At 51.0% G+C, this 25,527-nt stretch overlaps 14 protein-coding genes across 14 annotated transcripts; 7 read left to right on the plus strand and 7 right to left on the minus strand.

The window, feature by feature from the left end:
- Window positions 1-186: 186 nt before the first annotated feature.
- Window positions 187-2,643, plus strand: ASPGLDRAFT_121681 (E3 ubiquitin-protein ligase HEL2; the record flags this gene model as incomplete). Its single annotated transcript, XM_022540257.1, has 3 exons — window positions 187-603; window positions 664-902; window positions 978-2,643. 3 exons carry the CDS (start codon window positions 187-189, stop codon window positions 2,641-2,643), a joined length of 2,322 nt encoding a protein of 773 aa, XP_022403502.1.
- A 285-nt stretch (window positions 2,644-2,928) lies between these two features.
- Window positions 2,929-5,890, minus strand: ASPGLDRAFT_121453 (MutS family protein MSH4; the record flags this gene model as incomplete). Its single annotated transcript, XM_022540239.1, has 7 exons — window positions 2,929-4,400; window positions 4,449-4,536; window positions 4,585-4,704; window positions 4,751-4,900; window positions 4,950-4,990; window positions 5,038-5,356; window positions 5,405-5,890. 7 exons carry the CDS (start codon window positions 5,888-5,890, stop codon window positions 2,929-2,931), a joined length of 2,676 nt encoding a protein of 891 aa, XP_022403503.1.
- Window positions 5,891-6,132: 242 nt separating this feature from the next.
- ASPGLDRAFT_121723 (WD40 repeat domain-containing protein) lies at window positions 6,133-7,796 on the plus strand (the record flags this gene model as incomplete). Its single annotated transcript, XM_022540260.1, has 3 exons — window positions 6,133-6,357; window positions 6,425-7,503; window positions 7,553-7,796. The coding sequence occupies 3 exons, from the start codon at window positions 6,133-6,135 to the stop codon at window positions 7,794-7,796; spliced, it is 1,548 nt and encodes a 515-aa protein (XP_022403504.1).
- A 140-nt stretch (window positions 7,797-7,936) lies between these two features.
- On the minus strand, window positions 7,937-8,373 carry ASPGLDRAFT_33697 (uncharacterized protein; the record flags this gene model as incomplete). Its single annotated transcript, XM_022544350.1, has 2 exons — window positions 7,937-8,119; window positions 8,179-8,373. The coding sequence occupies 2 exons, from the start codon at window positions 8,371-8,373 to the stop codon at window positions 7,937-7,939; spliced, it is 378 nt and encodes a 125-aa protein (XP_022403505.1).
- Window positions 8,374-8,757: 384 nt separating this feature from the next.
- Window positions 8,758-9,256, minus strand: ASPGLDRAFT_44682 (uncharacterized protein). Its single transcript, XM_022546073.1, has 2 exons — window positions 9,047-9,256; window positions 8,758-8,997 (listed from the first exon to the last, which is right to left on the minus strand). The coding sequence occupies exons 1-2, from the start codon at window positions 9,206-9,208 to the stop codon at window positions 8,818-8,820; spliced, it is 342 nt and encodes a 113-aa protein (XP_022403506.1). The 5' UTR covers window positions 9,209-9,256; the 3' UTR covers window positions 8,758-8,817.
- Window positions 9,257-9,897: 641 nt separating this feature from the next.
- Window positions 9,898-10,489, minus strand: ASPGLDRAFT_23965 (cell wall mannoprotein 1 family protein; the record flags this gene model as incomplete). Its single annotated transcript, XM_022543349.1, has 2 exons — window positions 9,898-10,089; window positions 10,142-10,489. 2 exons carry the CDS (start codon window positions 10,487-10,489, stop codon window positions 9,898-9,900), a joined length of 540 nt encoding a protein of 179 aa, XP_022403507.1.
- Window positions 10,490-11,205: 716 nt separating this feature from the next.
- Window positions 11,206-12,450, minus strand: ASPGLDRAFT_121476 (velvet factor family protein; the record flags this gene model as incomplete). The annotated part of the gene is made up of 4 exons (XM_022540244.1): window positions 11,206-11,482; window positions 11,541-12,011; window positions 12,072-12,151; window positions 12,229-12,450. 4 exons carry the CDS (start codon window positions 12,448-12,450, stop codon window positions 11,206-11,208), a joined length of 1,050 nt encoding a protein of 349 aa, XP_022403508.1.
- Window positions 12,451-12,820: 370 nt separating this feature from the next.
- On the minus strand, window positions 12,821-13,517 carry ASPGLDRAFT_145538 (uncharacterized protein). Its single transcript, XM_022541854.1, has one exon. The coding sequence runs from the start codon at window positions 13,255-13,257 to the stop codon at window positions 13,105-13,107; it is 153 nt and encodes a 50-aa protein (XP_022403509.1). The 5' UTR covers window positions 13,258-13,517; the 3' UTR covers window positions 12,821-13,104.
- A 703-nt stretch (window positions 13,518-14,220) lies between these two features.
- Window positions 14,221-15,189, plus strand: ASPGLDRAFT_65018 (uncharacterized protein; the record flags this gene model as incomplete). Its single annotated transcript, XM_022548847.1, has 5 exons — window positions 14,221-14,244; window positions 14,292-14,551; window positions 14,594-14,708; window positions 14,756-15,005; window positions 15,035-15,189. 5 exons carry the CDS (start codon window positions 14,221-14,223, stop codon window positions 15,187-15,189), a joined length of 804 nt encoding a protein of 267 aa, XP_022403510.1.
- A 102-nt stretch (window positions 15,190-15,291) lies between these two features.
- Window positions 15,292-16,614, plus strand: ASPGLDRAFT_73010 (uncharacterized protein). The gene is made up of 2 exons (XM_022549648.1): window positions 15,292-16,026; window positions 16,101-16,614. Exons 1-2 carry the CDS (start codon window positions 15,571-15,573, stop codon window positions 16,236-16,238), a joined length of 594 nt encoding a protein of 197 aa, XP_022403511.1. The 5' UTR covers window positions 15,292-15,570; the 3' UTR covers window positions 16,239-16,614.
- A 785-nt stretch (window positions 16,615-17,399) lies between these two features.
- ASPGLDRAFT_33702 (uncharacterized protein) lies at window positions 17,400-19,456 on the plus strand (the record flags this gene model as incomplete). Its single annotated transcript, XM_022544351.1, has 2 exons — window positions 17,400-17,457; window positions 17,523-19,456. The coding sequence occupies 2 exons, from the start codon at window positions 17,400-17,402 to the stop codon at window positions 19,454-19,456; spliced, it is 1,992 nt and encodes a 663-aa protein (XP_022403512.1).
- Window positions 19,457-19,597: 141 nt separating this feature from the next.
- ASPGLDRAFT_1274799 (uncharacterized protein) lies at window positions 19,598-22,602 on the plus strand. The gene has a single exon (XM_022540722.1). It carries the CDS (start codon window positions 19,739-19,741, stop codon window positions 22,277-22,279), a length of 2,541 nt encoding a protein of 846 aa, XP_022403513.1. The 5' UTR covers window positions 19,598-19,738; the 3' UTR covers window positions 22,280-22,602.
- Window positions 22,252-23,427, plus strand: ASPGLDRAFT_44692 (DUF3602 domain-containing protein). The gene is made up of 4 exons (XM_022546074.1): window positions 22,252-22,297; window positions 22,352-22,774; window positions 22,861-23,073; window positions 23,159-23,427. The coding sequence occupies exons 2-4, from the start codon at window positions 22,738-22,740 to the stop codon at window positions 23,317-23,319; spliced, it is 411 nt and encodes a 136-aa protein (XP_022403514.1). The 5' UTR covers window positions 22,252-22,297; window positions 22,352-22,737; the 3' UTR covers window positions 23,320-23,427.
- Window positions 23,428-23,708: 281 nt separating this feature from the next.
- Window positions 23,709-24,899, minus strand: ASPGLDRAFT_33705 (uncharacterized protein; the record flags this gene model as incomplete). The annotated part of the gene is made up of 2 exons (XM_022544352.1): window positions 23,709-24,782; window positions 24,834-24,899. 2 exons carry the CDS (start codon window positions 24,897-24,899, stop codon window positions 23,709-23,711), a joined length of 1,140 nt encoding a protein of 379 aa, XP_022403515.1.
- Window positions 24,900-25,527: the final 628 nt, after the last annotated feature.

Raw genomic sequence — 25,527 nt, forward strand, 5'->3', positions numbered from 1 at the left:
CTCTCTACCATACTTGCGACAACGAACAACGAATCATCGCAACGAGTGAAGACACGAGAAAGAAGAGATTTGGGCTCTATTAAACGATCCCCAGCAACTCCCTTTTCCTGGACTGAATTCGTCCCATCCTCCTTCGACCTCGTCGCTTGAGAAACCCGACCCGACTCCGACCAATCCCGCCCCCCAATGGCCGACTCCCAACCGCCCCAGGCTCCCGCCGGATCGCAAGGCCAGAACCGTGGTGGTCGTCGACGCGGACGAGGAGGTGCGAACCAGAAGGGGCAGGCTGAGTCTCAACGGGATTCTAACGTCGGCGCGTTTAGGGGTTATCGGGGCAGAGGCCGCGGGGGACGTGGAGGAGGGGATCGCAACCGCAATACCAATGCGTCCCAAGGTGCCGTAGCCCATGCGCCTGCTGAGGGCGAAGAAAAGCCGAAGAAGGTTCCGGAAGCCACCGACGATGCAGATGACGGTGAAATCTGCTTTATTTGCGCATCTGATGTGACGCACACCTCCGTCTCGCCCTGCAATCACCGGACCTGTCATATATGTGCGTTGAGACTTCGGGCTTTGTACAAGAACAAGGCCTGTGCACACTGCCGGGTATGTTGCGCTTTTACGAAGGGAACTCTGGCAGCATGGCTAACTGACTCTTCCATCTAGACGGAATCCAACTATGTGATTTTCACGGATGACCCGACGAAGGATTTCGACCAGTTCGTTAGCAACGACTTCTCTCGGAAGGACGATAACCTTGGGATTGAGTACGAAAATGATGAGATCTTCGAGGATACGGTTTTGTTGCTACGGTACAATTGTCCTGATACGGACTGTGACGCGGCTTGCTTGGGATGGCCGGACTTGCATCGACATACCAAGAGCAAGCATGGGAAAGTGATGTGGTAAGTTATCTCTTGTCTGTCCAATCTCTGGGTTTCATTTGCGAGACCGCATATTAAGTGGCTGTTGTGATGCAGTGATCTATGTACTCGAAACAAGAAGGTCTTCACCCACGAGCACGAACTCTTTACCATGGCGGAGTTGCGGAAACACGAAAAATACGGAGACGACGTCCCCGGTGCCATTGACCAGAGCGGTTTCAGAGGTCACCCTGAATGTGGTTTCTGTCGCCAGCGATTCTACGGAGATGACGAACTGTATACACACTGCCGTGACAAGCATGAGCGATGCCACATCTGCGATCGACAATCCGGACATCGCCAACAGCAGTATTACGTCGATTATACCGCGCTCGAGGACCATTTTCAGAAAGACCACCACCTGTGCCTGGACCAGGAGTGCTTGGATAAGAAGTTCGTCGTGTTCGAGTCTCAGATGGATCTGAAGGGTCATCAACTGGAATCCCATCCCAATGGGCTATCCAAGGACGCAAGGCGAGACGCTCGCACTGTGGATCTTTCTGCATTTGACTTCAGAGCGCCCTACCAACCCCAGCGACAGCGTCGTGGTGCAGGCCGGGGCCGCGACCCGAATGCAGAACCACTCCCGGCGTCCAGTGCCCAACCTTTGCGACGGGACCAGATCGCGTACCAGCGACAGGTGGCGATCCAGAGTGCGCAGTCGGTCTCAACCCGTAGCTTTGGTGGACAGCTCACTCGCAATGATACGCAGCAGGTGCGCGCTCCTCCGCGCTCGGGGAATGCCACACCTGCCCGCAGTCCACCAGCACAATCTCCGCCAGTTTCCGAATTGCAAAGCCTCAATCTTGTGGCTGACTCGACTCCGGCCACTCCGCAAGAGCAAGCACGCCGTCTGCGCCATACGGCAGTGATTGAACGTGCCTCGAACCTCCTGCGCAATGACCAGACCAAGCTGGGCGAATTCCGCACCAGAGTCTCCAACTATCGCACCTCCCTCATCTCCGCCACTGAACTGATCGATGCTTTCTTCTCCTTGTTTGACACCACAAGCTCCGAACTGGGCAAGCTCATAAAGGAGCTCGCAGATATCTATGAAGAAGATTCAAAGCGTACCACATTACTGAAAGCCTGGAACGATTGGCGTGCTATTAACGAGGACTATCCAGCTCTACCAGGACCGGGCGGGTTACTACCGGGCATGTCGCCAGACACTGTCAACGGCAGTGGAGCGGGAGGAAGCCGTGTACTTCGCTTAAAATCGTCCACTGCACAATCTTCCCGATCAGCAGTGGGCCGTAGTGGCGCGCTCCCCTCCTCCGCCTCATCAGCCACCGCATTTCCCCCTCTCTCCTCCGCGTCTTCGTCCTCTTCCCGCCCTCCTGCGCGCAACAACGCAACCACGGCCTGGGGAACAGCAGCAGCCCCCTCGCCATCTTCCTTCCCCAGCCTCCCCTCATCTACCCGTCCCTCCCCCCGTGCTAGCGGCTCTTCTACTCCAACCGCATCGTCTTCTCGCGCCTCAAACGCAAGACCCTCCGACGCATTCCCCGCTCTTCCCGCGGCTCCGAAGCCCAATGTTCTGATGGCCGGTCTGACACGCGGGACTGTCCGGTGGGGCGAGGCCCGCCCAGCTTCGAATGCTTGGGCTTCGGGGGGTGAATCTTCAGAGATGATGGATGATTTTGGGGAAACGTCTGGCGGCAGTGGTGGGAAGAAGGGTAAGGGGAAGAAGGGGAAGCAGACGTTGTTCCATTTTGGATAGATGGCTTCCTTCCTTTCTTTTTTTGTCCTGCTCGTTGGCGTGTTTACTTGTAGCTATGAATGGAGTTTAAAAGTAGATACGATCCTGTACTTTTTGTTTCGGTAGAATAAATTTGGAAAGGTTCTATGTTCAGCTGACGCAGTGGAAAAATGGTATATTGTCATTCAATGGTCTGTGGACAATTCTATCTATGATCATAACTCATACAAATGTTCGTTGCTCATGGAATATAACTGTCAGAAACGGTTCAAAGTTCTGGATATCATCGTGCGCATACAGCAGATGCTAGACGAGCTCTAGCGACTCAGGAGCAGGGCTAGTCTCGGGTATTTCCTGTGAAGAGGCCATGAGAATAGATCCTTCCCCAGCCAGTGAAGGAGCAGTTTGCTCTGTTGCGGTGTCATGAGTATCAGGCTGTCCAGTGGAAATAGTTGATGAGCTATCGTCAGTAAGTTCTGTCGCAGTCTGGCTGCCCTCCTGAGAATCATCATCTTGGTAATCTTCTTCAATAATATCATCTTGTTCTGTATCACTGGAAACATCAAGTTCATCGTCAATACTCGCCATGCGCAGCAGAAAGTCATCATGTAGCTTCTTTAGCCATTTCCTCAGAGCCTCACCCTCAAGGGTCCCATTGCGAGCTTGGTAGAGCTGCTCCCTCAGAGACAGAATCAGGTTTCGCTTCCGAGCAATGGTCAAGGCCCCAGAATTACCATGTCGACGTGCAGCGATCTCGTTCAACTTCTCAGATACGTCTTGCGCAACGTCGAGAACGTCCGGGGGTAGATCAACCAGCTTAGCCAAGGTAAGGCCGTAGAATTGGTTAGTCACAGGCCCCTCTGCGATTTTATACAGCATAGTCATCTTAGACGCATCGGATGATATCTCTGCTGCGAGATGGAGGTTGACCACACCACTGCGTTCCGCCATAACTACGGCCAAGTCGCGAAAGTGCGTCACGAACCAGACGAGAGATTTGCTTTCGACCAGTGCCTCTGCGATGGCAATGGCGATGGCCAGGCCGTCGGTGGCACTAGTACCGCGACCAAGTTCGTCGACAATTACCATGCTCCGGGGTTTGATGTTATGCAAGATGAAGGCCATTTCGCGCATCTCGACGGCAAAGGTTGACACGTTGGCTTCGAGGTCGTCGGCCGTGGAGACACGAGCAAATAGCTGGTGGACGATAGGGAATGAGGCGTACTCCGCTGGGACATAGCAACCAGTTTGTGCCATAACAGTCATTAATGCCAATGAGCGTATATATGTTGACTTCCCACTCATGTTGCAGCCCGTAATAATTTGGAAGCGCGACTGCTGCGTTGCGTATGCATCGTTCGGTATGAATTTGTTGGAATGGATTTTCTCCCGAATGGGGTGTCGACTGGATTTGATAGCGAGGACGTCTGTCAATTCAGGACGGATGTAGTCGTAGAACGTAGCGAGATGGGCAAAAGCAGCTAGTATGTCCAGCATAGCAATCGCCTCACTTACCCTGAAGAGGCCGGAGATCTCAGAGCAGACGTCTTGGATCAACTCTTGAATAGTCCGGTCGCTCATGTTGATCACTTCATCATGTGCATCCACTATCTTTTGATTGAGCTTGACGAGGTCGAGTGTCTGACATTCTATACGGTTCTTCTTGCGGTATACGTTGATGAATATGTCGGGAAGCGAGTCGACTTCATCGGCCGGTATGGCGATGTAGTATTGGCGAGCGGAATCATACTTCAGATCCAACCGAAGATTGGACGACTCTAGAGAATGTCAGTACGTAGCCAGTGAGGTATGCAGCTCATGCTCACCTGCTAGTTGCGTTACAAGGTTGGCGGCATCTATATTGGCTTCTTTGTACGCTTGCCTGGCGACATCAAGGAGACTATTCACGCCAGCCTAGGCCCGGTAAGCATGTAGAAATCAGAAAGGCCAGGGGGTAAATACCCTGACACAGTATATACGTTGGTTTCTCAAGTCCAAGGGCTTAGTTTGGTATGCCACATGCTCGTTCAGCGTCTCTTCAATGAGCTGCTCAACGGAGGAATGGCCAGCAGGAGCACACAGCTTGGATCTGTCAGTCTGAGGCAGTGAGCAATAGTGAAGCAATTACCTCTCTTATTGTTAGCAAGAGTGTGCTCTGAGCACTAGACAAGGCCTTGTAGATCGATTTTATTGACGAAACGTAGGTCTTCAACATGATGACATTGTTGACCGATTGCTCGACGTATTGGAATGTCCGTTTAGTTGGGACGAGGATGAGCTTTAGGGGTTAGCAAGAAACATCCGCAAATAGCATCCAGTATACTGACAGACGTCAGAACTTTGTCGGCATCAACGAAGCCTTTGAGCGCTGCAGGACATCAGCAACCGAAGGAACAATTGTCAGTGTATACAGACCTTGTCGGACAGACAAAAACATTTCCTCTTTGGTAGACAGATCCTCCACGGCATCATACCGTGCCAGCAGTTTGGACCTTTCCGTAGAAGGTTGTAGGATGTTGGCTCGTAGCAGTCTGGCGCCCATGGGTGTGAGGGTCTCGTTCATAAGTCCGAACAGACTATCCTTCGATTTTGCGTTTTGCAGATTCTGAATGAGTTCGAGTGAGCATATAGTGGATAGATCGATTGTCATTGAGCCTTGAGACGGTTCGAATCGGATACGAAGGGAGCGGGATGCGAAAGTCCTATTCAGTTCAAGCTCGACATACTTGACGACCTGACAGGATTAGTCTAGTTTCGGCGTAAAAGATGAGTGTCCACAGACCGCAGCAAAACAGCAAGCTGCAAAGTAGTTTCCACCCAGCGTGACCTTGATGGACTCAGCATCCTCTGGAAAAGCGAGTCGATTCACATATTCATGGCTGGCCTTGTCTGACCAGTATCTGCGATCGATGAACGTGAAGGTTGGATCCGGTAGATTCTCTTGTACAATATAGAATAACTTTGAGTCTTTGCAAGTATTCATAAAAAGGATCTCTGTGGGCTCGAATACTCCGATCTTGGTGATAGTCTTGACATAGGTTTGGCTGTCACAAATCTGACAGAGAACCGCTTCGGCTGTGGTGAGATTCACAAAGGCGAGTCCTACCGACGTTGACACCCCGCGAGACTCACTGATGGCACAGATGATATCTTGGGATGCGACACTCGTTGCTGTTGTTGCTGGCCTCACTGTCCTGGCCGTGCTGACTCTGCTCACTCGGGAGGTAAGAGGGGCAAAGGAGGAGGCTCTGGAGAACGATGTAGACATCCTTGATTAACAAGGCCATTTAAGGCTATCTTTCAATGAAATCAATCCTCTAGAGAGGAAGAAGAGGAAGAGAAGGAGAGACGAGTGTCTGGTGTTGTCGATAAAGGGCATGGTTACCTAATCGGGTTTAGCGCCGATATGGACCGATAAGGAATTTTTCCTTCAATTTTTTGATCATCTTCAATCAACCCAATTATTGCTTCTTAACACAGCTCCAATTGAGTTATTCTACATAAAGAACAATGGCGACCCTCTTGCCCCCTCCGACCAAGCGTCAAAGAACGGATGCTACTGAAAAGGCGCGCCAACAGCAGGATGTTGAAAGCGTCCCCGCCGACCTGGGCAGCATCCGAGTGCAATTCTTCGACCAAGCAACAGGGTCAGCAACTGGTCCTGCGGTGTCGGTTCCGGTGGCTGATGCGTCGGTGAAGAACTTGGAGACTCTTCTTAACACATTACAAGGCAATGTAGGTATGCTGCGAAGTGCTGTGCGACGATGCAACAAGACAAAACTAATCATTTTTTCTGCTGCAGGACGATGATGAGCGAGTACCATACCGATTCACATATCAATCAGACGACAAAGACAACCAGACGGTCGATATTTTGGCGGATCTCTACCATTCCCTGCTCAAGCCCGGATTGAAGACGACCGAAGATACTGTTCCCCTCTACTTCACCCCGCAAGCCGTCTTTCGAGTCAAAGCCGTGTCGCGATGCTCGGCCTCGATAGCTGGACACGGAGAAGCGATCCTCGCGACCTCGTTCTCGCCCGTCTCATCCTCTACAATGGTGTCTGGAAGCGGTGACTCGACAGCTCGGGTGTGGGATTGCGAGACCGGCACGCCGATGCACACCCTTAAAGGGCACACCAGCTGGGTGCTGGCGGTCAGCTACTCACCGAACGGAGCGATGATTGCGACGGGAAGTATGGACAATACAGTGCGCATTTGGGAGGCAAAGAAGGGCCAGGCACTCGGAGGCCCGTTGAAGGGTCATACGAAATGGATTACCAGTTTGGCTTGGGAGCCGTACCATCTTCAACAGTCGGGAGCACCGCGACTGGCTTCTGCATCGAAGGACTCGACGATTCGGATTTGGGATGTGGTGTCGCGGAGGATAGACACTGTTCTGTCTGGCCATAAGGGATCGGTGACTTGTGTGCGCTGGGGTGGAACAGGGAAGATCTACACAGCCTCTCACGACCGGACGATTAAGGTGTGGAATGCGACAAATGGCTCGTTGCTTCAAACACTTTCCGCGCATGCGCATCGGGTAAACCACTTGGCGCTCTCGACCGATTTCGCGCTCCGGACGGCCTACCACGACCACACAGGAAAAGTGCCGCAGGAGGAGTCCGAGAAGGTGACAGCGGCGAAGAAACGCTTCGAGCAGGCTGCCACAGTCAACAACAAGATTGTTGAGAAGCTGGTGTCCGCTAGTGACGACTTCACCATGTACCTGTGGGAGCCTGAGAGCTCAAACAAGCCGATCGCGCGGTTGCTGGGTCACCAGAAGGAAGTCAACCACGTCACATTCTCTCCAGACATGGCATACATTGCCTCTGCTGGGTTTGACAACCATGTGAAGTTGTGGAATGGGCGTGATGGAAAGTAAGTTTACCCATTCTACTGACCGTCCTTCAATACTAATGACCTATAGGTTCATCACTACCCTCCGCGGCCACGTCGGAGCAGTATACCAGTGCTGTTTCTCGGCAGACTCGCGTCTCCTCGTATCATCGTCCAAGGACACGACATTGAAGGTGTGGAATGTCCGGACAGGGAAACTCTCGATCGATCTTCCCGGCCACCGGGACGAAGTGTTTGCTGTGGATTGGAGTCCGGACGGTCAAAAGGTCGGCAGTGGAGGGAAAGACAAGGCAATCCGCATTTGGAGACACTGATGTATATACCCGTTCATATTCTTTTCAATTCAATACCATTGGCTAGTTCAGTGTTGCATGTGTTTTGTACACAGCATATGTAACCAGTCCCTAACCAAACTCGCACGATCATATACACCTAAATCAATCCAGAAGCAAGTTTAGGAAGAAGCCATGGTATCCTTGTGCGAATCATCCCTCAATTTCTTCAATTCATCCAACATCACCCGCACCTCCTCCGGCTCCACCTCAAGACCACCACCACCACCTTGTACCAACCCTTTCAGCACTTTCGTCAAGAGTTTGATGAGAGGACCTATAATTTCACCATCAAGCTGACGTTTCTGTTCCCATTAATACAATGTCCAATCCAGTACATACAACAAGGGGAGTGTATCTATACCTCCATGGCACCCGGTGGGAGTGAGGTGAGCTCTGCGGGGACGGCGCGTCTTTCCAAGTCAGTTGAAAAGACCGACGTGTCTTGCATGGCTTGCTCGGGGTTGGCAAGGTTGGTCTCTCCGGAGAGGGGCTGGGCTGCTGTGAGGACCGGGAGGGAGGTGGTGAGGAATAGAGCGAGGAGGGGTTTGAGCTGCATTGTGGTGGTGTTTGTGGCCGGATTGTGGGCTGAGATGAGTTGAGACGGAGGTCAGTCTGCTGTCTGGATACGAAGGGCTGAGGATGGCTATTTATACGTTCACCCAGTTGGTCACATCCTCTACATGGATTACTGCAACCATTGAAACGGATATGGTTTTCAGCTTACGGCTGTGTGAGTGTGTCAAGGGATACATGTGCAACTGCGATAAAGGGGTGTGCTGCTGTTTAGCTCAAAGAAAGTGGGCAGCCATTGAGATACAGTCCAGTCTCAGTGCCCTGGTTGCACATAGTTGTACCAGACTTAGCTTTCAGGGCCCAGCACTCTGAAAGGTTTTGAGTCATACTAGGATATTATATCTACATTAATATTATATGCTATGTACAGCTCCACCGTGTACGATTAGTGATACATGAAAATTCAAACCAGAAATCAAGAAGATACCTAGATAGCCTTGTTCAACCCATCCTGCAACCCTTGCAATTGACCCGACAATTCCTGCACGGTTTCCTGAGGAATCTTGTTCGCGAGGCTATTCTGAAGCTCATTGAAGAATAAAGCGGTCGCCTTATTCGAAGTCTCCATGAGACTCCGGTATCCATCTCCTTTGTCAGATTCAGGTTGCTATTCTCGTTAGTCCAATGCTCTATTCCATTCATCCAGGTGTGCATACCTTCTCAGCCATATGCTTAACAACATCCCCAGCCACGGAAGCAAACTCCTTCATGCCAGACACCAGCTTGTTCTGGGCATCCGAGCTGAGCGAGTCGATCTTCTTTGCGTCCTTGAGCGTCTGGTCGAGGTCTTGAACGGCCTTGTTCGCCTGGTCCTTCATGGTTTGTGCGGGACTGGAATTCTCCTGGAGGTCCCATTTCTGGACAGCGGCGTCGAACTGCTTCAGGTCGTTTGTGAGGTTCAAGATATCATTGATTGTCGCTGTGTCGGGACTAGTGGCTGCCGTCACGACGGGGAGTGCGGTGAGGAAGAGAGCGACGAGAGGTTTGAGCTGCATATTGATGGTTTTAGAAAGTTGATTGGCAAATGGACAGTCATTGGGGTCAAAGAGACATATTTATATTAACCGGGGGAGGGGGGGCTTACCACAGAAGACCCTGCCAAGATACCCAGCTCTTACTATTGTCAACGGTTCATGGTGCTAGGATAGGGTTCTCGCACGGAGCGCATCCCGTTACTGCTACATGACTATTGAGTGCGGCCCGATCCCATCTAAGACATGGATCATCTAATACTCCTATTCGTATCCGTATTGCTAGTAGCCGAAACAGGTGTTACTTTCCGGACTGAAGCTGTTGCTTATACTCCATAACGATCAATAGCGATTTATGCAATGTGTTGGATTCTCAAGTCACAATGGATCAAGTAAACATCGATTGCACCAGCAATCACAATTAAATTAAAAGAATTCGCTTATATATACCATGCCCTCTATCCAATATATAACAAAACAGCACAACTCAAACACCTCTATACACCCGAGCAAACCAAATCAATCAAAAAACAAACTTAGGCAGAAAAAGCCTTGATGGCCTTCTCCAGCTCACCACCAATATCCTTGGACGCCTTGGTGAGCTCCTGGGCCTCCTGGCCAGAGACCTGGGACGAGAAGGTCTGCTCGACCTCGCTCAGGGAGCTCTTGAGGTCCTGCAGGCTGCTGCCGATGGGCTGGGTCAAGCCGGACTGCTCGAATTGGGGTTCCTATTCTCGTTAGCACATTTCTACCCCAGGTAGTAAGTGGACGAGGTCATACCTTCTCAACCAAGTGCTGCAAAGCACTCTCAGCCTCAGGCTTCAACTCGCGCATAGCGGAGGTCAACTTCTGCTTCACCTCGGGGGTGAGCGAAGTAATCGCCTTGGAATCCTTCATCGCCTTCTCAACGTCCTCCTGGGCGTTGGTGGCATCCTCCTTCAGGGGCATGGCGGAGGCCAGCTGGCCGTCGTACTTCTGGACGGCGTTGTCGAGCTTGGTCAGGTCATTCTTGAGGGCCTGGATGTCCTCGATGGCGGCGGTGTTGGGGTCCGTGGAGTCGCTGAACGAGGAGAGCGGAACGGCGGCCGCGAGGAGGGGGAGGAGGGTGACGAGGACCTTGAACTGCATTTTGATGGAGTCTGGTTTGAGTTGGTTTGGAGTATAGAGTCTGGAGTAGTGTGTTGGATGAGAATGAAGATGCTGGATGATGAGGTTGTGGAAGAGAATTGAAGACATTTATATACTCCAACTTGATGCTGCTGACTATGCAAGGGACTTGTCAATGGATCCACGATACTATCCCGTTGATCGTCAGGGGACGTTATGCCCTACAGGGAACTCGCCCAGGGGAAGAAGAATGACCATTTAACATTAACAAGACGATCCTCCGCACGGAACCTCCGCACGGCGCACAGGATGCTACTGTATGGATAGTCACAATACACCATATGAGTCGTTGTATTCCCCAAGGACCTGATCGACATGAATTGTCTATTGCGGCTACTCGCGAGTCGAGGTCTCATGTTATTGGTATGAAGCATTGCGTGTTGCAAAGGATGTTCATTATGCTAAGCTAGCCCACGAATAACTCCACACAAGGAGTAAAAAGCATGTAACATTAGACACAAACGAAAAGTCAGGTAAGCCATACCCCTGGCAACAAACTCAGCAAGACAATTTCCGCCCGTCGTGATGAGAAAAAGAATAAACCACGCAAACACCGCAAACCCAAAAAGCACTGGGCCCTGGCAATGGACCGAAAGAGAGATGGTTTTGTTTGAGAAAAAGGAAACAAAAGGGGGAAAGAAAAAGAAAAGAAGAAAAAAAGACGCTTCTGGAAGTTCTTAATCGTAGTCGTCACCTTCGTCGTCTCCATCTCCACCCCGGCCACGGGTCCCTTTGACACCATCTTTACGAATTGGGATCTTAATTCCTTGCAAAGCGAAGCATTTGCTAAGCTGCGTACTTTCAATCACACCGGGGAACTTCTTGGCCGAGAACACCTGGAAGGGCTCGGAAAATACAGTCGCCAGTATCGGGGCAGAGCCGTGATTGATCACCGGGGTAACACTGCCGGTTTCCGGGCAGATTTTTCCGACGTTGGTGAAGCTCATCTTGAGTCTACAGAGAGTTAGCGTCTGTCCAACTAGTCAAAAGGGTTCACTGCGCCGCGTCATACCGAAAAGAGCCTTCGGTCCGTACACTCAAATCCTGCATAATAAACCACACACCAATCTTGTTGTCGGGGTCTGTAAGCCGGAAGGCGCTGGCGCTGAGACCACCGATCAGATTGCGTGTGAACATCCCCCCGGGCCCTGCAGCGGGTTGGGTGGCCTGGGACATGGATGGCACATGGCCTCCGTAGTAGGGGTAGTAGGGAGCTTGCGCATTGGGGTACGGATTTTGGTACATCTGAGGACTAGCTCCATAGTAACTATTCGGCGGGTACCCGACGGGTTGGCCATATGGGTTCTGCGCGTAGGTTGGGTAGGCGGGGGAAATGTTCTGGGCCGGCGGAGGGGGGTAGGAAGATGCCATGGCTGTCGAAATCGAAGGCGAGTTGGCCGAATGCTTGACCAGGTTTACTTCGGTGGTACCATCGGCATTCCAAAGGTCGACCGTGAGGACATAATAGGATGTATCGATCTCACTATCCAGGTGGTCAGCAATCTCTTCTCTATCGCTTCAATTTTGATCCGGGTAAGCATACTTGATGTCAATCTCCTTCCCAGTCTGCTCATCTTGCACGATTAGACGAATGCACGGCGGGGGCGTAATCGGTCTCCGGTCCTGAAAAAAAAAAAAAAAAAGAAAAAAAAAAATGAGTTGCAGGTTCATGGAGGTGCCAGAGAAAAAGGACGACCCACCTTGTCACCAAAGCCACACATTCGAGCACGAATGGGCTGCTGCACCACTTGTAACGACCAGATTCGACCATTATGCCTTGCTGAGAACGGAGCCAGATGGTCGGATGAGCTCACAGGGCCCGCAGACCCGGGGGTTGGATAAGAAGAGGACGGAGGAATGCGATCCATAGAGAGAGGTGGCGGCGGGGGCGGAAGATGGGACCTTTCCTCGACAGCGTACATGGTTCGCGATGTGTAGGAACCGAGGGCGAGCAACAGGGGAAATTATCCTCAAGATCCAAGACGAACCGGGGCTCACGGTTGTATTATTGTATATATTCACGAGAGGTTTCGACGAGATGCAGCGGCAGATTGATTGCTGACGTTTCGTCAAAGCGGTGCGACGACGCGAAATCCGAACGTCACAGTTGTTTCAGATGACAGAATGATGGATCGTGAAGGGCGGTCGGACCGAGAACTTGGCGACGCGTCTTGTTCTTTAACAGGAGGACTCGATTCGCAACGACGGCAGAGTTGATCAGACACCTTAGTCGCGTGAAGTGAAGATGAACACAAGGTGTAGGAAGTTTAGAGTCGAAGCGGACGTTTGCGGGGAAAGAATCAGACGACGAGGCGCGCAGTGGCAAGTGTAGCGTCACGACTCGGAAAGACCTGGCAAGTGCGACAGGGTCAGTTAGCAACAGACACAGACACACAGACACACCGAACACGTTGGGACTGTACAAAGCTTTGTTCAATCTAGGAACGAAATAACGATCGCCTCTTTGGGTGAGCCGGCAGCTGTCAAACTGCGGGAGATTTGCTGGGCCTTCCACGGATCACTGGTACCAGCAAATGATGGACTTTGGATAGCGCAAAGTGACAATTATACAGGGATTAGAAGATAAAAGGGAATATATTAAAAAAGAAGGAAAGCGAAGAGGAGAGGAGAGTAAAGCGGAGGAGAGTGGAAAAGAGGAGGAGATAGGACAGAGGTGTAAGAGAGAGAGTCACGGGAATGGAGAAGTCGGAGAGTTGATTTTTTACCATGCCCTCACTACAACTACGCCATAGTTACTCTCACTCCAGATCAACACTCCCCGGGTCTAAAAGCTCAGCCTCGTCAGTTCCAGATTGTCGGGTTCAGCTCGAACGAATCAATGAACAGCTCGAGAAAGCTCCGAATTTCAATCCCAACTGCCTCTTGCCGAGTGGTTGCTTTTCGTGGGCGTGTCGCTCTTCTCCCCGATGTAACAGCACCAGATTGACGGTGCTATGGTCAGGGTTCATCGCCAATTGCTCTAACCGTTTCCGCCCGGTCGCAGTGGAGGATTTCCGACTGCGGAAATGCACGGTCCATCTTCGCTACTCTACCTTAATCTATAGATCACTGGTCCTCTCACTTGGGCATTGGCTGGCTTTCTACAAGTACACAGAAAATGGTCCTGGAGCTCGAAATACGCTGCGCGATCAGAATTCACCCCGGTCTCCAATTCAAGGTTTGCGACGGGTGATCAGCATGCTACATACGGGCAGTCGAGTCGGATTAAACACCGCGATTAGTGAGTTGGTCCATGCGAGGCAGCTCAGAATACGGGGTAATACGACTGTACGGAGTACGTTTTCAGCTTCCGCGAAGGCTCTCCGCAGACTAGCAAGACATTCTAAGGCAGCTTGGAAATCAATTTGGAGGATGATTGCCCACCTAACCCGGATCGACCACCAACCGCTACTGCGAATCAGGGGGCCTGGAATATATCCGGCATCAACGTCCAATCACGACGAAGACGGACCTGCTTATCTGCGCGTTTTCGATGATTCGATCGCGGTCTACGGAGAATTTCTTGCTGCAGCTGGCCGCCCGAACACATTGCTCATTATGCTGCTATGAGATAATCTGGCCATAATTCCGATGCCTAACTGATAGCAGTGCCATTGTATTGCGCATCGTCGATGCCGAATCGTCGAGTTTTTACCGCAGAAGCTACACTCCGGTTGCCATCCTCACACCCAATGTCGACCTCGGAGACTTCACAAGTCAGAGATGACTCTGCGAGCCAAATTAGAATTGTCCCGGATTCCAGTTTTTTTTCAAGAATAGACCAGCAATAGCGCTCCGTACCCCAGCTGAAGTCAGAACCATCAACAAGAAGACAGGCAATATCCACACAACATCCTTTTATCGCCCCTCACCGGTTGTGATCCCATCGCTGGGGCTGTTTGTCAAGTATGGGGCGAATGTGATTTTAGCCGAGATTGAGACGCAAAGGATGGTATATCAGCGACTGCATGGTCGAATGCCCATTCCGGAAGTCTTTGGTTGGGCGGAGAATGGAGAGCAGAGGTTTATCTACATGGCTTTGATCTAGGGTGACACTTTACAGAGGCAATGGGGTGGTATGGCTGAAGAGGAGAGACTGGCTGTCTGTGCTGGGCTGAAGGACATGGTGAAGGTATGGAGAGGCCTTGAGCAAGACGAGAACGAACAGTATATAGGCAGAGTGCCTCTTTCAACTGCAATACGCGAACAGACTCTGACTGATACTAGACAAGTAGCGTGGGCAAACGACCGCTGGACGATATCTTTTTCTACGGCTATCCAGAAGACCACCAACCAAAATATAGCGGATCATTCGAAGGCCCAAATGCCGTTCGCGAGTTTCAAGACATTTGCCGATTCCTTATTAATAATCCAGACTCAATTGCTTTCACCCACAATGATCTGATCCCACATCCTCTTAAACCCACGGACCCAATCCCAAAGTGGCCGCAATCATTGATTGGGGCCAATCTGGATGGTATCCTGCGTATTGGGAGTATTGCAAAGCAAGATGCGTGGGACTTGGTATGGGATATCCCGATTTCAATAGGGCCTTCCAAGAGGAGTGGTGGGCAAAGTATATGCCGGTGGTTCTGGACCCTGTGGATGAGGAGATGCGGTGGCACCCTTGGCTTTTCTTTGCCTTGTCGCTAGGTTGCTGATCTGATATCGTACTAGCAGATGTTTACCCTTAGGATATCGCATTATAGCTCATATGAGGACCTCATACGTATTCGCAGTTTGAATTGCAGACAGTATGAACTAGGTGAATAGCACATGTTAAGAGGTTTATCAGCTCTAGAGACAAATGTTATTTTCAAAGTTACTGTTGCCTGTGCAATGGTTGATTAGTTTATCCCATCAAAAGCAACCCTATTTTCTTGTATTATTGTAGGATCAGGTGACGTGTGCCTTGTACCTGTCGAACTTCCCCTTCAGACTCGGAATCTACTTCCACAATCCACCTCATCCAAACGATCTTATCAAAGTGCTCTACATATTAACACATCAGCAACTGTTTCCAGAAAAGTTCTATCGCCACCATGATAAACGAAACCAGCGCCGTACCTCCTCCCCCTCCAGCCGTCAAGAAATTCCCTGCTCCCGCTCCGGCCAAACCGCCAGTCGTGACCCCAACAGGTCCTGAAGGGGCATTTCTCGTCGAGTTGATGATGTACAATGGCTCACCCTTTAAAGACCATTGGGCGTACTGGGTATCCTCCCATATGAGCCCTGAAATTGGTGTCGCGATGGACGCAGCTGGTGACGTGCGGAGTGGTTTCGAGTTCCAGATCAGACGCTGCCCCGATTTATCCGATTCTTCGAACCAGCCATGGAAAATGGTTCCGTTGCAATGGGTAGATGGAAAGCATTTCGACGAAACCAAGATGCTGAATGGTGGGGAGTTTAAAGTTGACACGGTTCCAGTCTGCGGTTTCGAAGCCAGCGCGCACAAAGTCGAGGTTCCGGAGAAGTCTTTGAACTCAGTTGAGGAAATGGTAAGATCCAGATTAACCTTTCTAAGTGTGATTTATGCTGGATCTGTCGACTAATCCGGAGATTTGTTTTCCAGGTGGATACAAGCAATGTTGGCAAGAAGATCTCACAGCGGAATTGTCAGACGTGGATCGTCGAATCCGCAGACCAGCTCGTTAAAGACGGTATCTTTGACAAGGAGGTTGCAGCCTATCTTCAAGCAGTCCGACAGTGATTTGTTTTCGTCGACCGACTTGCTCCTTGTGCCTGATTGCTACTACACTTGCTCCTCTCTATGGTCTCTCTTAGCTCTTTCTCTACCGCGAGCGATCGCGCCCAAAATAGTTGATTAATCACTACTAGGAGCTCTGGATATATTTGGCTGTGAGGTGTCCAGCGGGACAATGACTGGTATTCGAGATTGGGCTCAATAGGGAAACATGGACCTGGCAGAATACGAACAACACGCGTGGTTGGTCAATATACCTCCGGTGTTACTTTCTATTCGGATCCTCGTCTACTCCGGAGTATTACCCCACAACAAACAGACTCAAGGAACAACTCAAAATACCATATTCTGACCCAATAATACGAAATGTAATTTGACCGTTTCACATCATGAGAAAAGAAACTTCAGTGGTGGGCAAAGTCGGAGTTATTTTGGCCAACCTCGGCCGACGCATGACATCAGATGCAGTATGTTTCCTTTCCCCTCCTCCCCCCCTTTTCTCCGTATGCCGTATGCCTTTGTCTTTTTAGACGTAGTTATCCATTATTATTTTTATTGTCTCCTTTGGGCTGAAATAATCCCTGCACAATAACCCGATGCATAATCCTCTGCAAGAAGCTGCATCTGACTCTGTCTTTAGCAAATAACGCCATTGACGGTGAGTGTTGCGAGCCTTGTTCTCCTCTTCCAAGAAGATTATTACTCACCATAAGGAGCGGCACCTGATCACATTACCCATTTAAATTCAGTAGTGTCTTTTAAGGCGCACAATCAACGTCCAGAATGGCGTGCTTAGACCGAGCTGTGACTGACGGACGGGCTGAATGACTGCTGTACGGAGTATACTCCGCATACACCGCAGTATGGTCGCTTCAGCAGAGATGGACACTCTCCCGACCCATGACTCGAATCGATAAACCAATATGGATGCAGAGCTGACTGTTGTCATATGCATGCCAGGAATGCTGTGCTTTGTACTCCGGCATTCCGGAGGTCTGCCATCTCGTCAGACGGGTATTTGAACGTCGACCATCCCAACCATGTAAATCCTACTCCTCGGGCCTTTGATTTCTTCTTTCCCTGCTCCGTTCCTGTTCCTGGATATGGGGTTAAGCTTTCTCTCTACCGCTGGGGCCATACTAGGTCTTGCTCTGCTGCACCTGGTCCATGCGGCGACCTTCTCCCCCCTTCTCCCCCCCGCATATCCTCTGGCAGTTCGCAATCCGTATTTATCCAGTTCGTGCATCAATTTGTGTTCACTTATAGTATAACCGTGACTAACTGGCGTAGTTTGGCTCCCTGGAGACTTGGCAGCTAATTTGCCAACCGGATCTCCGAAATTCTGGTATGGGAATGACTTGACCTGGTCTGTCATTGCACGTGTCAATGGCCAGGCATACAGCCTGTTTGGCGTCTCCAATACGCTTGACGGACTGCAAGAAGCTACCGTGACTGCGGCCAACTTTACTTCGACGCACAGCATCTTCACCCTGGAAGCCGGGTCAAAGACGTTCACGCTGGACTTTTTGTCTCCCGTGTCGCCTCAGAACCTGCTGCGCCAGTCTCTGCCATTCTCCTATCTCACTGTTTCTGTGAGCGGAGGATCCAGTGAATCGGTGCAGATCTACTCGGATATAGATTCTTCCTGGACGGGCAAACCGAACAATGCGGAATGGCGGTTCTCAACTAACGGCTCGACATCTATTTACCATGTCAGCCCGGCAGATGCTATCCCCTTCACCCAAAATACTGAGAACCAGGCGCTTTGGGGCCAGGTTCTTTATGCCAGTCGTCCGTCAAGCCAGAGCACCCTGTCGTCTGCTTCTGGAGCATTGTCAACCATTCGTTCCCAGTTCGTCCAAGATGGTGCCCTGGATGGCAACAATGCAGACTGGGCCTCAAACGGTGTTGTGGGCTTGGCTCACGACCTAGGTGACGTTTCTGGAACGGCTTCTGTCACCTTTGCCATAGGCCATGTTCATGAAGAAGCCATCGATTATCTGGGCGATACGCAGACGGGATATTACCGGACTCAGTACCCAAGCGCCGTGTCTGCTATCTCGCACTTTCTAGATGACTATACGGATGCTGCAAGCGAAGCAACGACAGTGGACAATTTCATCCAGCAAAAAGGAGAGTCGGCCCACAGCTCCAACTATTCCGACATTCTTGCATTGTCCCTGCGACAGACGTACGGCGGAATTGAACTTACCGTGCCAAATGACTCGTTGGATGCGAATGAAGCCCGTGCGTTCATCAAGGAAATCTCTAGTAACGGTAACATCAATACGGTGGATGTCATCTATGCGACGTTCCCTGTGCTCTACATCCTCAGTCCTGATATCCTCAGACTCCTCATTGAGCCGATTTTCGATTACATGGAGAGTGATGCCTACAGCGAGACGTTTGCCGTTCACGACCTTGGAACACATTATCCCAATGCAACGGGACATAACCCAGACGGCGAAGATATGCCAGTCGAAGAAAGCGGCAACATTATCATTCTCACCTACGCCTACCAGCTGGCAACTGGCAACACTGACCTCACGAGTACCTATTCCTCGCTCTTGGAGCAGTACGCCCAGTACCTGCAAAAAGACGGCAAATACCCTTCAAACCAGCTATCTCTCAACGACGCCTTGGGTCCCATTGCCAATCAGACAAATCTGGCCATGAAAGCTGCCGTAGGACTGGGTGTCTATGGCAAGATCACCAACCAGGGCGACTACACCACTCAAGGAAAGTCCATCGCCCATGCTCTCTACGAAGAGCGTCTGGGTACGGACGCAGATGGTACCTACTTCACCATCCAGTACGGAAACGACACTTGGTTCCTGGTGTACAACCATTACGGCGACCTCCTCTTCGATCTGGACCTCTTCTCCGACGAGGCTTACAACGCCACGACCAAGTTCTATCCCACAGTCCGCAAGGCTGCAGGTGTCGCGCTAGAGGGTGGTATCGACTGGGGCCAGACAAACTGGCAGGGCTTCGTCGCTGCGACTGTTGACGGAACGACGCGAGACTTGTTCATATCGGACTTGCATGCGTATATTGCCAATGGGCAGAACCGTGCTCCCTTCTCGGATCGGTACTGGGTCGCAGATAGTGGTGATGATGCTGCTGGAGATTACTTTCGGTTCCGGGCACGACCGACATTGGGAAGTCATTTTGCTCTATTGGCTTTGCAGGGTGGGGATCAGTGGTCTTCGTATAGTTCATAGATGGTTATGGTGAGATGGAGAAGTGCGGAGTATAAATGTCGGGACCAACCCGTAACTATACTTGTACATAGGTCGGTATTATGATGCTATGAATATAGTAATGAATATAACTTGGGCTTCTGAGCTTGAACATGACATTTCTGTTCACAGCAGACTTCATATATAAAAGACGTCAGGTGGACCGGATGTACCTGGATTCCGATTCCCTCACGCGGTGGGGTAGCTTTACCTGCCCCTCTCGGCCGGCCGCTCCGAAATACATAACCTTTCATACCCGCCATCATGGAGCTTCTCGACTCTCGCTCTATTTGGGAAAGGATACGGCCTGACTTATCCGATCTACTAGACAATCCAGAAGCCGATCAAGACATACCAGGATTGCCAGGATTGCCGGAGATCGACTGGGACAATGATGAGAGTTTCTTCGATGCTCTCAGCCCCAATGACAAACCAACCTCGTTCCCAACGCCGGCAGAAGTCCACAAGGAAGCAAGACAACGAAGCAAGAGCATCTTTGAAGATTGGGGATTCCTCAACCAGCTAATCCAGCGCCATGAAGCAACTATTCAGAAACGATGGTTGAACAAAACACGCCAGCAGCGCCAGAAAATCCTCCTCAATGCGTGGCCGCGAATGGCAGCGCAGCATCGTCCGGATTTTGAGGCGTTCACTCGAGAAAAGAGCCACGGTCACACCAAGTTCAGAGAACCTTATTTGTGGCCAAATATCAACCAGGAGGATCTGTTGAAGCCAAAGCTGTTTCCTATCTTCCTCAATGCGCGCGCTCGCCACCCTCCATCTTTTTTCGCAGGGGCAGATTGGGATTCAACTTCTCTGGGGAATAGATCGGGAAACCTCGGTCTAGCATTCCTCAACATGTATACTATGATGTTTACGGGGAGGAATACACCGGAGACTTATGGGGAGTTGTTCTCCTGGGAGGAGCATGAACCCTCGATGAATTGGGCAACCAATGGACGCGGCGCCATTCCTGGCTGTGGTATGCAGATTCTCGAGGTACAAGAGCGGGTCTATAGTTTTCTTTTGGCGTGTTGCCGGGACCTTCTGCATGATATGAGCGAGGAGGACTTGCTAGGGGCTCCTGCTCAACCCGAGCCTCCCCGGTTGTCCACCGCAGAACCGGGTATCGACTCGCTGGCGGCAGTTGCTTCTGAGGCTCCCTATCGTGTGCCGGCTCACTTGGACCTTGGTCGTCTCAAGAAGCTCATTGAAGGTCGTCGCACCGTGGCCGAAGATCACATTTGGACTCTTCGGGAAGACCCTAGCTATTTTGCAGATGTGGTGCTCGAAATGAAGGAACATCGACAGGAAATGCTGCCAGATAAGCTTGGACAGAAACATCCTCTCATTCGGCCACGTCCGTCCAGTCGGTTTTGGGAGAGAATATTTGGGTTCATGATGACTGATACGTATTTCCCTTTGGTGATCTGGGATGACTTGCTTTCTCAGACCACACATCTTCAGTCTTTAACTGAGAAATACGCCGGGAAAATCGATCCTGATAAAGACCTGCCCGCCGAGCTGTTTGATGCCTATCTCAAACTATGGTACAGCCTAGAACGCTACTTCGAGGGACCAATTGGGAGTCTCAGGACGAATGTCCCTTCCTCTCCCCCACTTCGTTCATACTATGCTCGAGAACCGGATGGGGGCGATCTGAACAAGATCTTCGTATCTTACAATGGGAAGGCGTGCAAGGATCCAAAGGTGCACCGATTGCTATGGATCTTCGAAACCTTGTGGAACCCACAGATGCTGGTTAGCGCGGGATTGAAGACCCTCATGGATGAATTGGAACGTACGATACAGGAGCCAAGTATCCGGGCCCTGGTCACCCCGCGAGTGGCTGGCATGATCGCAGACTTGTCCATTTTGGCTGAATGCCGGCACCAGATCTCCCTTTACCAACCCTGGGCTTCCACGTTTTCCAGTGAAATGGCTTCGCGTGACCACGAGTTGAAGGCCGACTATGAACAGAAAACCAAGGTGATGCATGAAATTAGAAGCGAATGGAATCCCGTTGTGGTGGTCGCAGCAGGTGACATGTCGGATGGGAGGTTTTACTACCCCGTCGACAAACGCAAGACTCGCGAGAATACCGAAGCAATACAGGCGGCAGAGAGGAATCTCGACGAATTCTGGACCAAGGTGGACGCGCAACTCTCCCGTAAAACCAGTCTTCACACTCATCCGGCTTTGCGCAATCTCCTGTCCGAGCAGCGTATCCTCCGGCGAACCCCGGATTGGATTGAATCTGACACCAGGCGTCCGGGCAACCAGCGAATGGACGATATCCAGGAGATATGCCGGCCATTATCCCAAATCTACTTCGAACTGGAACACCGCACACAGAGCACGCTCCCAGCGGAGAAGGTCCCTGTGGGCAAGAAGGCCAAAACCAAGACACGGGGTGTCCCTCAGCCGACTGAATCACCAGCCGAAACGATAGTGCCAGATCTCAACGCAGGCCACGGTCCAGACGTCCAGCCCACGTTTGCAGTGGACAAGCGCGCATACAAGGTGTTCTCCACTCTGTTCTACAAACCATCGAAGACCGCTCAACCGGGCGAAATCCCATGGAACGACTTCCTGCACGCGATGGGCATGACGGGCTTTGGAATCGAGAAGCTGTACGGCTCCGTATGGCAGTTCTCGCCCACTAAACTGGACGTGGAACGAGCGATTCAGTTCCATGAGCCTCATCCTATTCCGAAGATTCCGTTCCGGATGATGAGGCGGTTTGGACGGCGATTAGCACGTGCGTATGGATGGCATGGGGATATGTTCAAGCTGGGGGAGTAATATACGGCGTTAATAGAACTAGATGTATATGAAGATAAGCCTGTGCAGTAGATCCAAACGCGGGGGACCCACGGGCGCAGAAATTTCAGTGGGACTAAGCAGTATGTCGGATCTATCCAGCCGGATAAGAGAATGAACAATATTCGTGCAGATAAAGAATATTCTCTCTTATCTTGATAGCAGAGTCGTAGTGTTGTGTCTGTACCTGTCCTGGCATCGCTCGATTTGGCAAACGCTGCAAACGTCGGTGTTCATGCGGACAACGACTGTGGGTTCTTACCCGACAACTCTGAACCAGAATTTTCTTCTTCACTCTTAAGAAGACTCACCTCTTATGGCATAGAGCCCTGCAAGACACTGAATAACTGTCGCAAACTCGCAAACCCCGTCGCGATCACATCGACCGCCACCGCAACTCGTCTCGTCCCGCATCTCCGCCGTCATACTTGCAGTTCGTCATGGGTCGCCAAATATCCCACGGCCGAGGAGGCGCAGGTAAGCCCCTGGACTAAGAGGAAAGGATCTCTGATGATATCCCTTTTCTGGATGCGTTGCAGCTGCTAATGAGTGTCCGTGTCCAGGAAACATCTACTCCAGAGAACACAAAGAACAACCCAAATCAAAGAAAGATTTCGTGACCCCCACCATCAAACAAGACGTCTACACCACCGGCCGCGGCGGATCGGGGAATATGGTATACAATGACCCGGAGCGCCCGGAGATTGCGCGCGAGAGTCAGGACGTCGAGACGCCGCCGCTGAGAGTTGAAGAGGCACCGCATCATACTGGTCGGGGTATGTCTTTCCTTTGGTTTTATGGATTGAGGGGGGAGGATGTCGGGTATGGATATGGGATAAGGAGGCTGACGGAATTTGATAGGTGGTGCCGCGAATGCGTACGTCCCTACGGCAGACGAAGAGAAGTTGGTGCGTGAGCAGGAGGAGGAACAGTTGCGACGGGTTTACACGGCTTCGAGGGATCGATTGAAGGATGTGCTCGAGTCGCAGGAGGAGAGGCAGTCGGATGCTGCGTCGAAATAATCGGTCGATTTTCGCATTCATTGAGACATGTTTTGGTTTTCATTTGTTCTTCTGATGTGATGGGTTTTCCCGGATACAGAATCAGACTCATTGGGATGGCGCTGGGGGGGTTGTCGTATTTATACTGTGCTTGGCTGTGCGACTTTTTTTTTTCTTTTTTGTTATCTCTGAATGAGGCCCTATTGGCTTGTTTAATTGGGTATGGGTTATGGATTAATGAGGTTCCAATGGGATTCTTTAGGCTTATCATGTTGCTTTCTGCATTGCTTTTTCTGCAAGTGCTCAAGAGACTCATATAATATGCCCATAGACATGCAATAAACAAATGGTATCACTAACAGTAGGCTCAAAGACAGTCCAAAAACAGCTCAAACAAGAACAGAAAGTCGTCACTCATAAGCAGGAACATAGCACCCAGTCGCATCAATAACCCAATCAATAGACTGTCTCCATTCAGCATCCAGCGTCTGTCCGATGTCTTGAAGCACCTGGTTCCCCCATTCTCCCATCCACCAGTGTCTTCGTAATGAATGCATGATCACGGCAAAGTGCGCCAGGATCACCAGCGCAAATGGCTCCCGTATCCTCATCAGCTCGATAAATCGAGACGGAATAAACCATATCCATCGTAATGCGATGATCGTGGGCTCGCCGCCCTCGGCGAGTCGTTCGAGGGCGGCGCTCAAGTGTTGTATTGTGGTTTCATAGGTGTCTGTTTCGTGTGTTGTATCTCGCGCAGCTAGTATCCCGTTTCGCCGTCGGAGGGACTGTATTGCCAATCGTGATGTGTCGGGCATCTTGGGTCTGACTTCGTCTTCGCGGATTAAGGGGCACAGCTCCCCTCCCCTTACCCGATCGATGACTTCAGTCATGACCACAATCGACTCGCGGATTCGCTCGAGGACGCGACAAGACTCATCCAGCGCAGAGCGTCCCTCAGCAGGACCTGTGAGAAGAGGCAACGCAAGATCATAATAAACCATAACACAAGCCATCGCAAACATGGCATTACAAGTAGACAAACTGCGACTATCCTCCAATCTCCGCACGGCCGAAAGACCACCCATCGCACGACTCTGATGCTGCTGCGCAATCCTCACCCGCTCCTCTCGTGCCCTCCCACCACTACTACACGCTCGATCGAGCGACGATAGTGCCAGGAGACCGTGCATTAGGAATGGGTGCTGTACTGCCTCCTGGGGGACGACTTTCTGCCATATCCCCTCGACGGTGCTGTCTCGGGAAACGGAGCGGTAGGTGCTGCTGTGCCAGTGCATTATTAGTTCTAGGTCGTTGATGTTGAGTTGGTTTGTTAGGCGGCGGCATAGGGATGTTGATGCTCGACTGGGGTCGGTCATGGTTGGTGTCTTTGTTGTTGAGAGTTGTTGGGTGGATGGCCGAGATCTGCTGGGCCAGATTCGTGAAGAGTGGTATGGGTGGTTGAGGCATTGGTGTTCATTTCGCTGGGCTGGTTAGCATGGTCGTAGTGGTAATGCAGATATAGGTTGACGTACCTTCACTATCCGTCTACCCTTACAAGAACAGTCCTGTCGCGATGACTTGCCATGTATCAAAGACATGGCTAGTTTGACTGAATTAAACGAGTATACTTCTGACTGCTACGAGTCAGTATGACGGACCATTTATTCTATGATTTTTCTATCACAACTAGGCCACCGGTATTTAAACCTGACCTCCCCTGGAACTAATGAAAATCATCGGCTAACAAATGGATCTGATCTTCCAGTGGACCGAAACAAAACTCAGCAAGTCTCTCACATAAGGCTGCTGACACTCCCGATTCGTTTCAACGTCTTACCCAAAACGGTAAATGCTTGTCGTGCGGTCATTCGCACTGGTGGGAACATCCTGGGAGTTCGCCATACATCATGGTTATTGGCACTCTCTGTACTCTGTGCTGTCGGTGGCGCCCGACAGGGTCAAGTATGCCAATGCATATGTATGCATGAACAGGGTCTTTATTATCCTGATCCGGTATGTCGTGAGGACCCGAGTTGGCTGAATCTCAGGCATGTCTTTTTTTACGAACCATCGGACCAGATGCCCAGAGATTAAAATAGCACCGCGATACGAAACTAACCTCGGATCCTGCACTACAGAGGTGTGCGAGATAAGTCTCGCTCGGCGCTAGTAATTTTTTAGGCGCTTGGCTGTAATATACGGTCAAGGTAGATCTCATGGTAATTT

This window comes from Aspergillus glaucus, assembly GCF_001890805.1.
Source record: "Aspergillus glaucus CBS 516.65 unplaced genomic scaffold ASPGLscaffold_5, whole genome shotgun sequence".
Lineage (NCBI taxonomy): Eukaryota > Fungi > Ascomycota > Eurotiomycetes > Eurotiales > Aspergillaceae > Aspergillus > Aspergillus glaucus.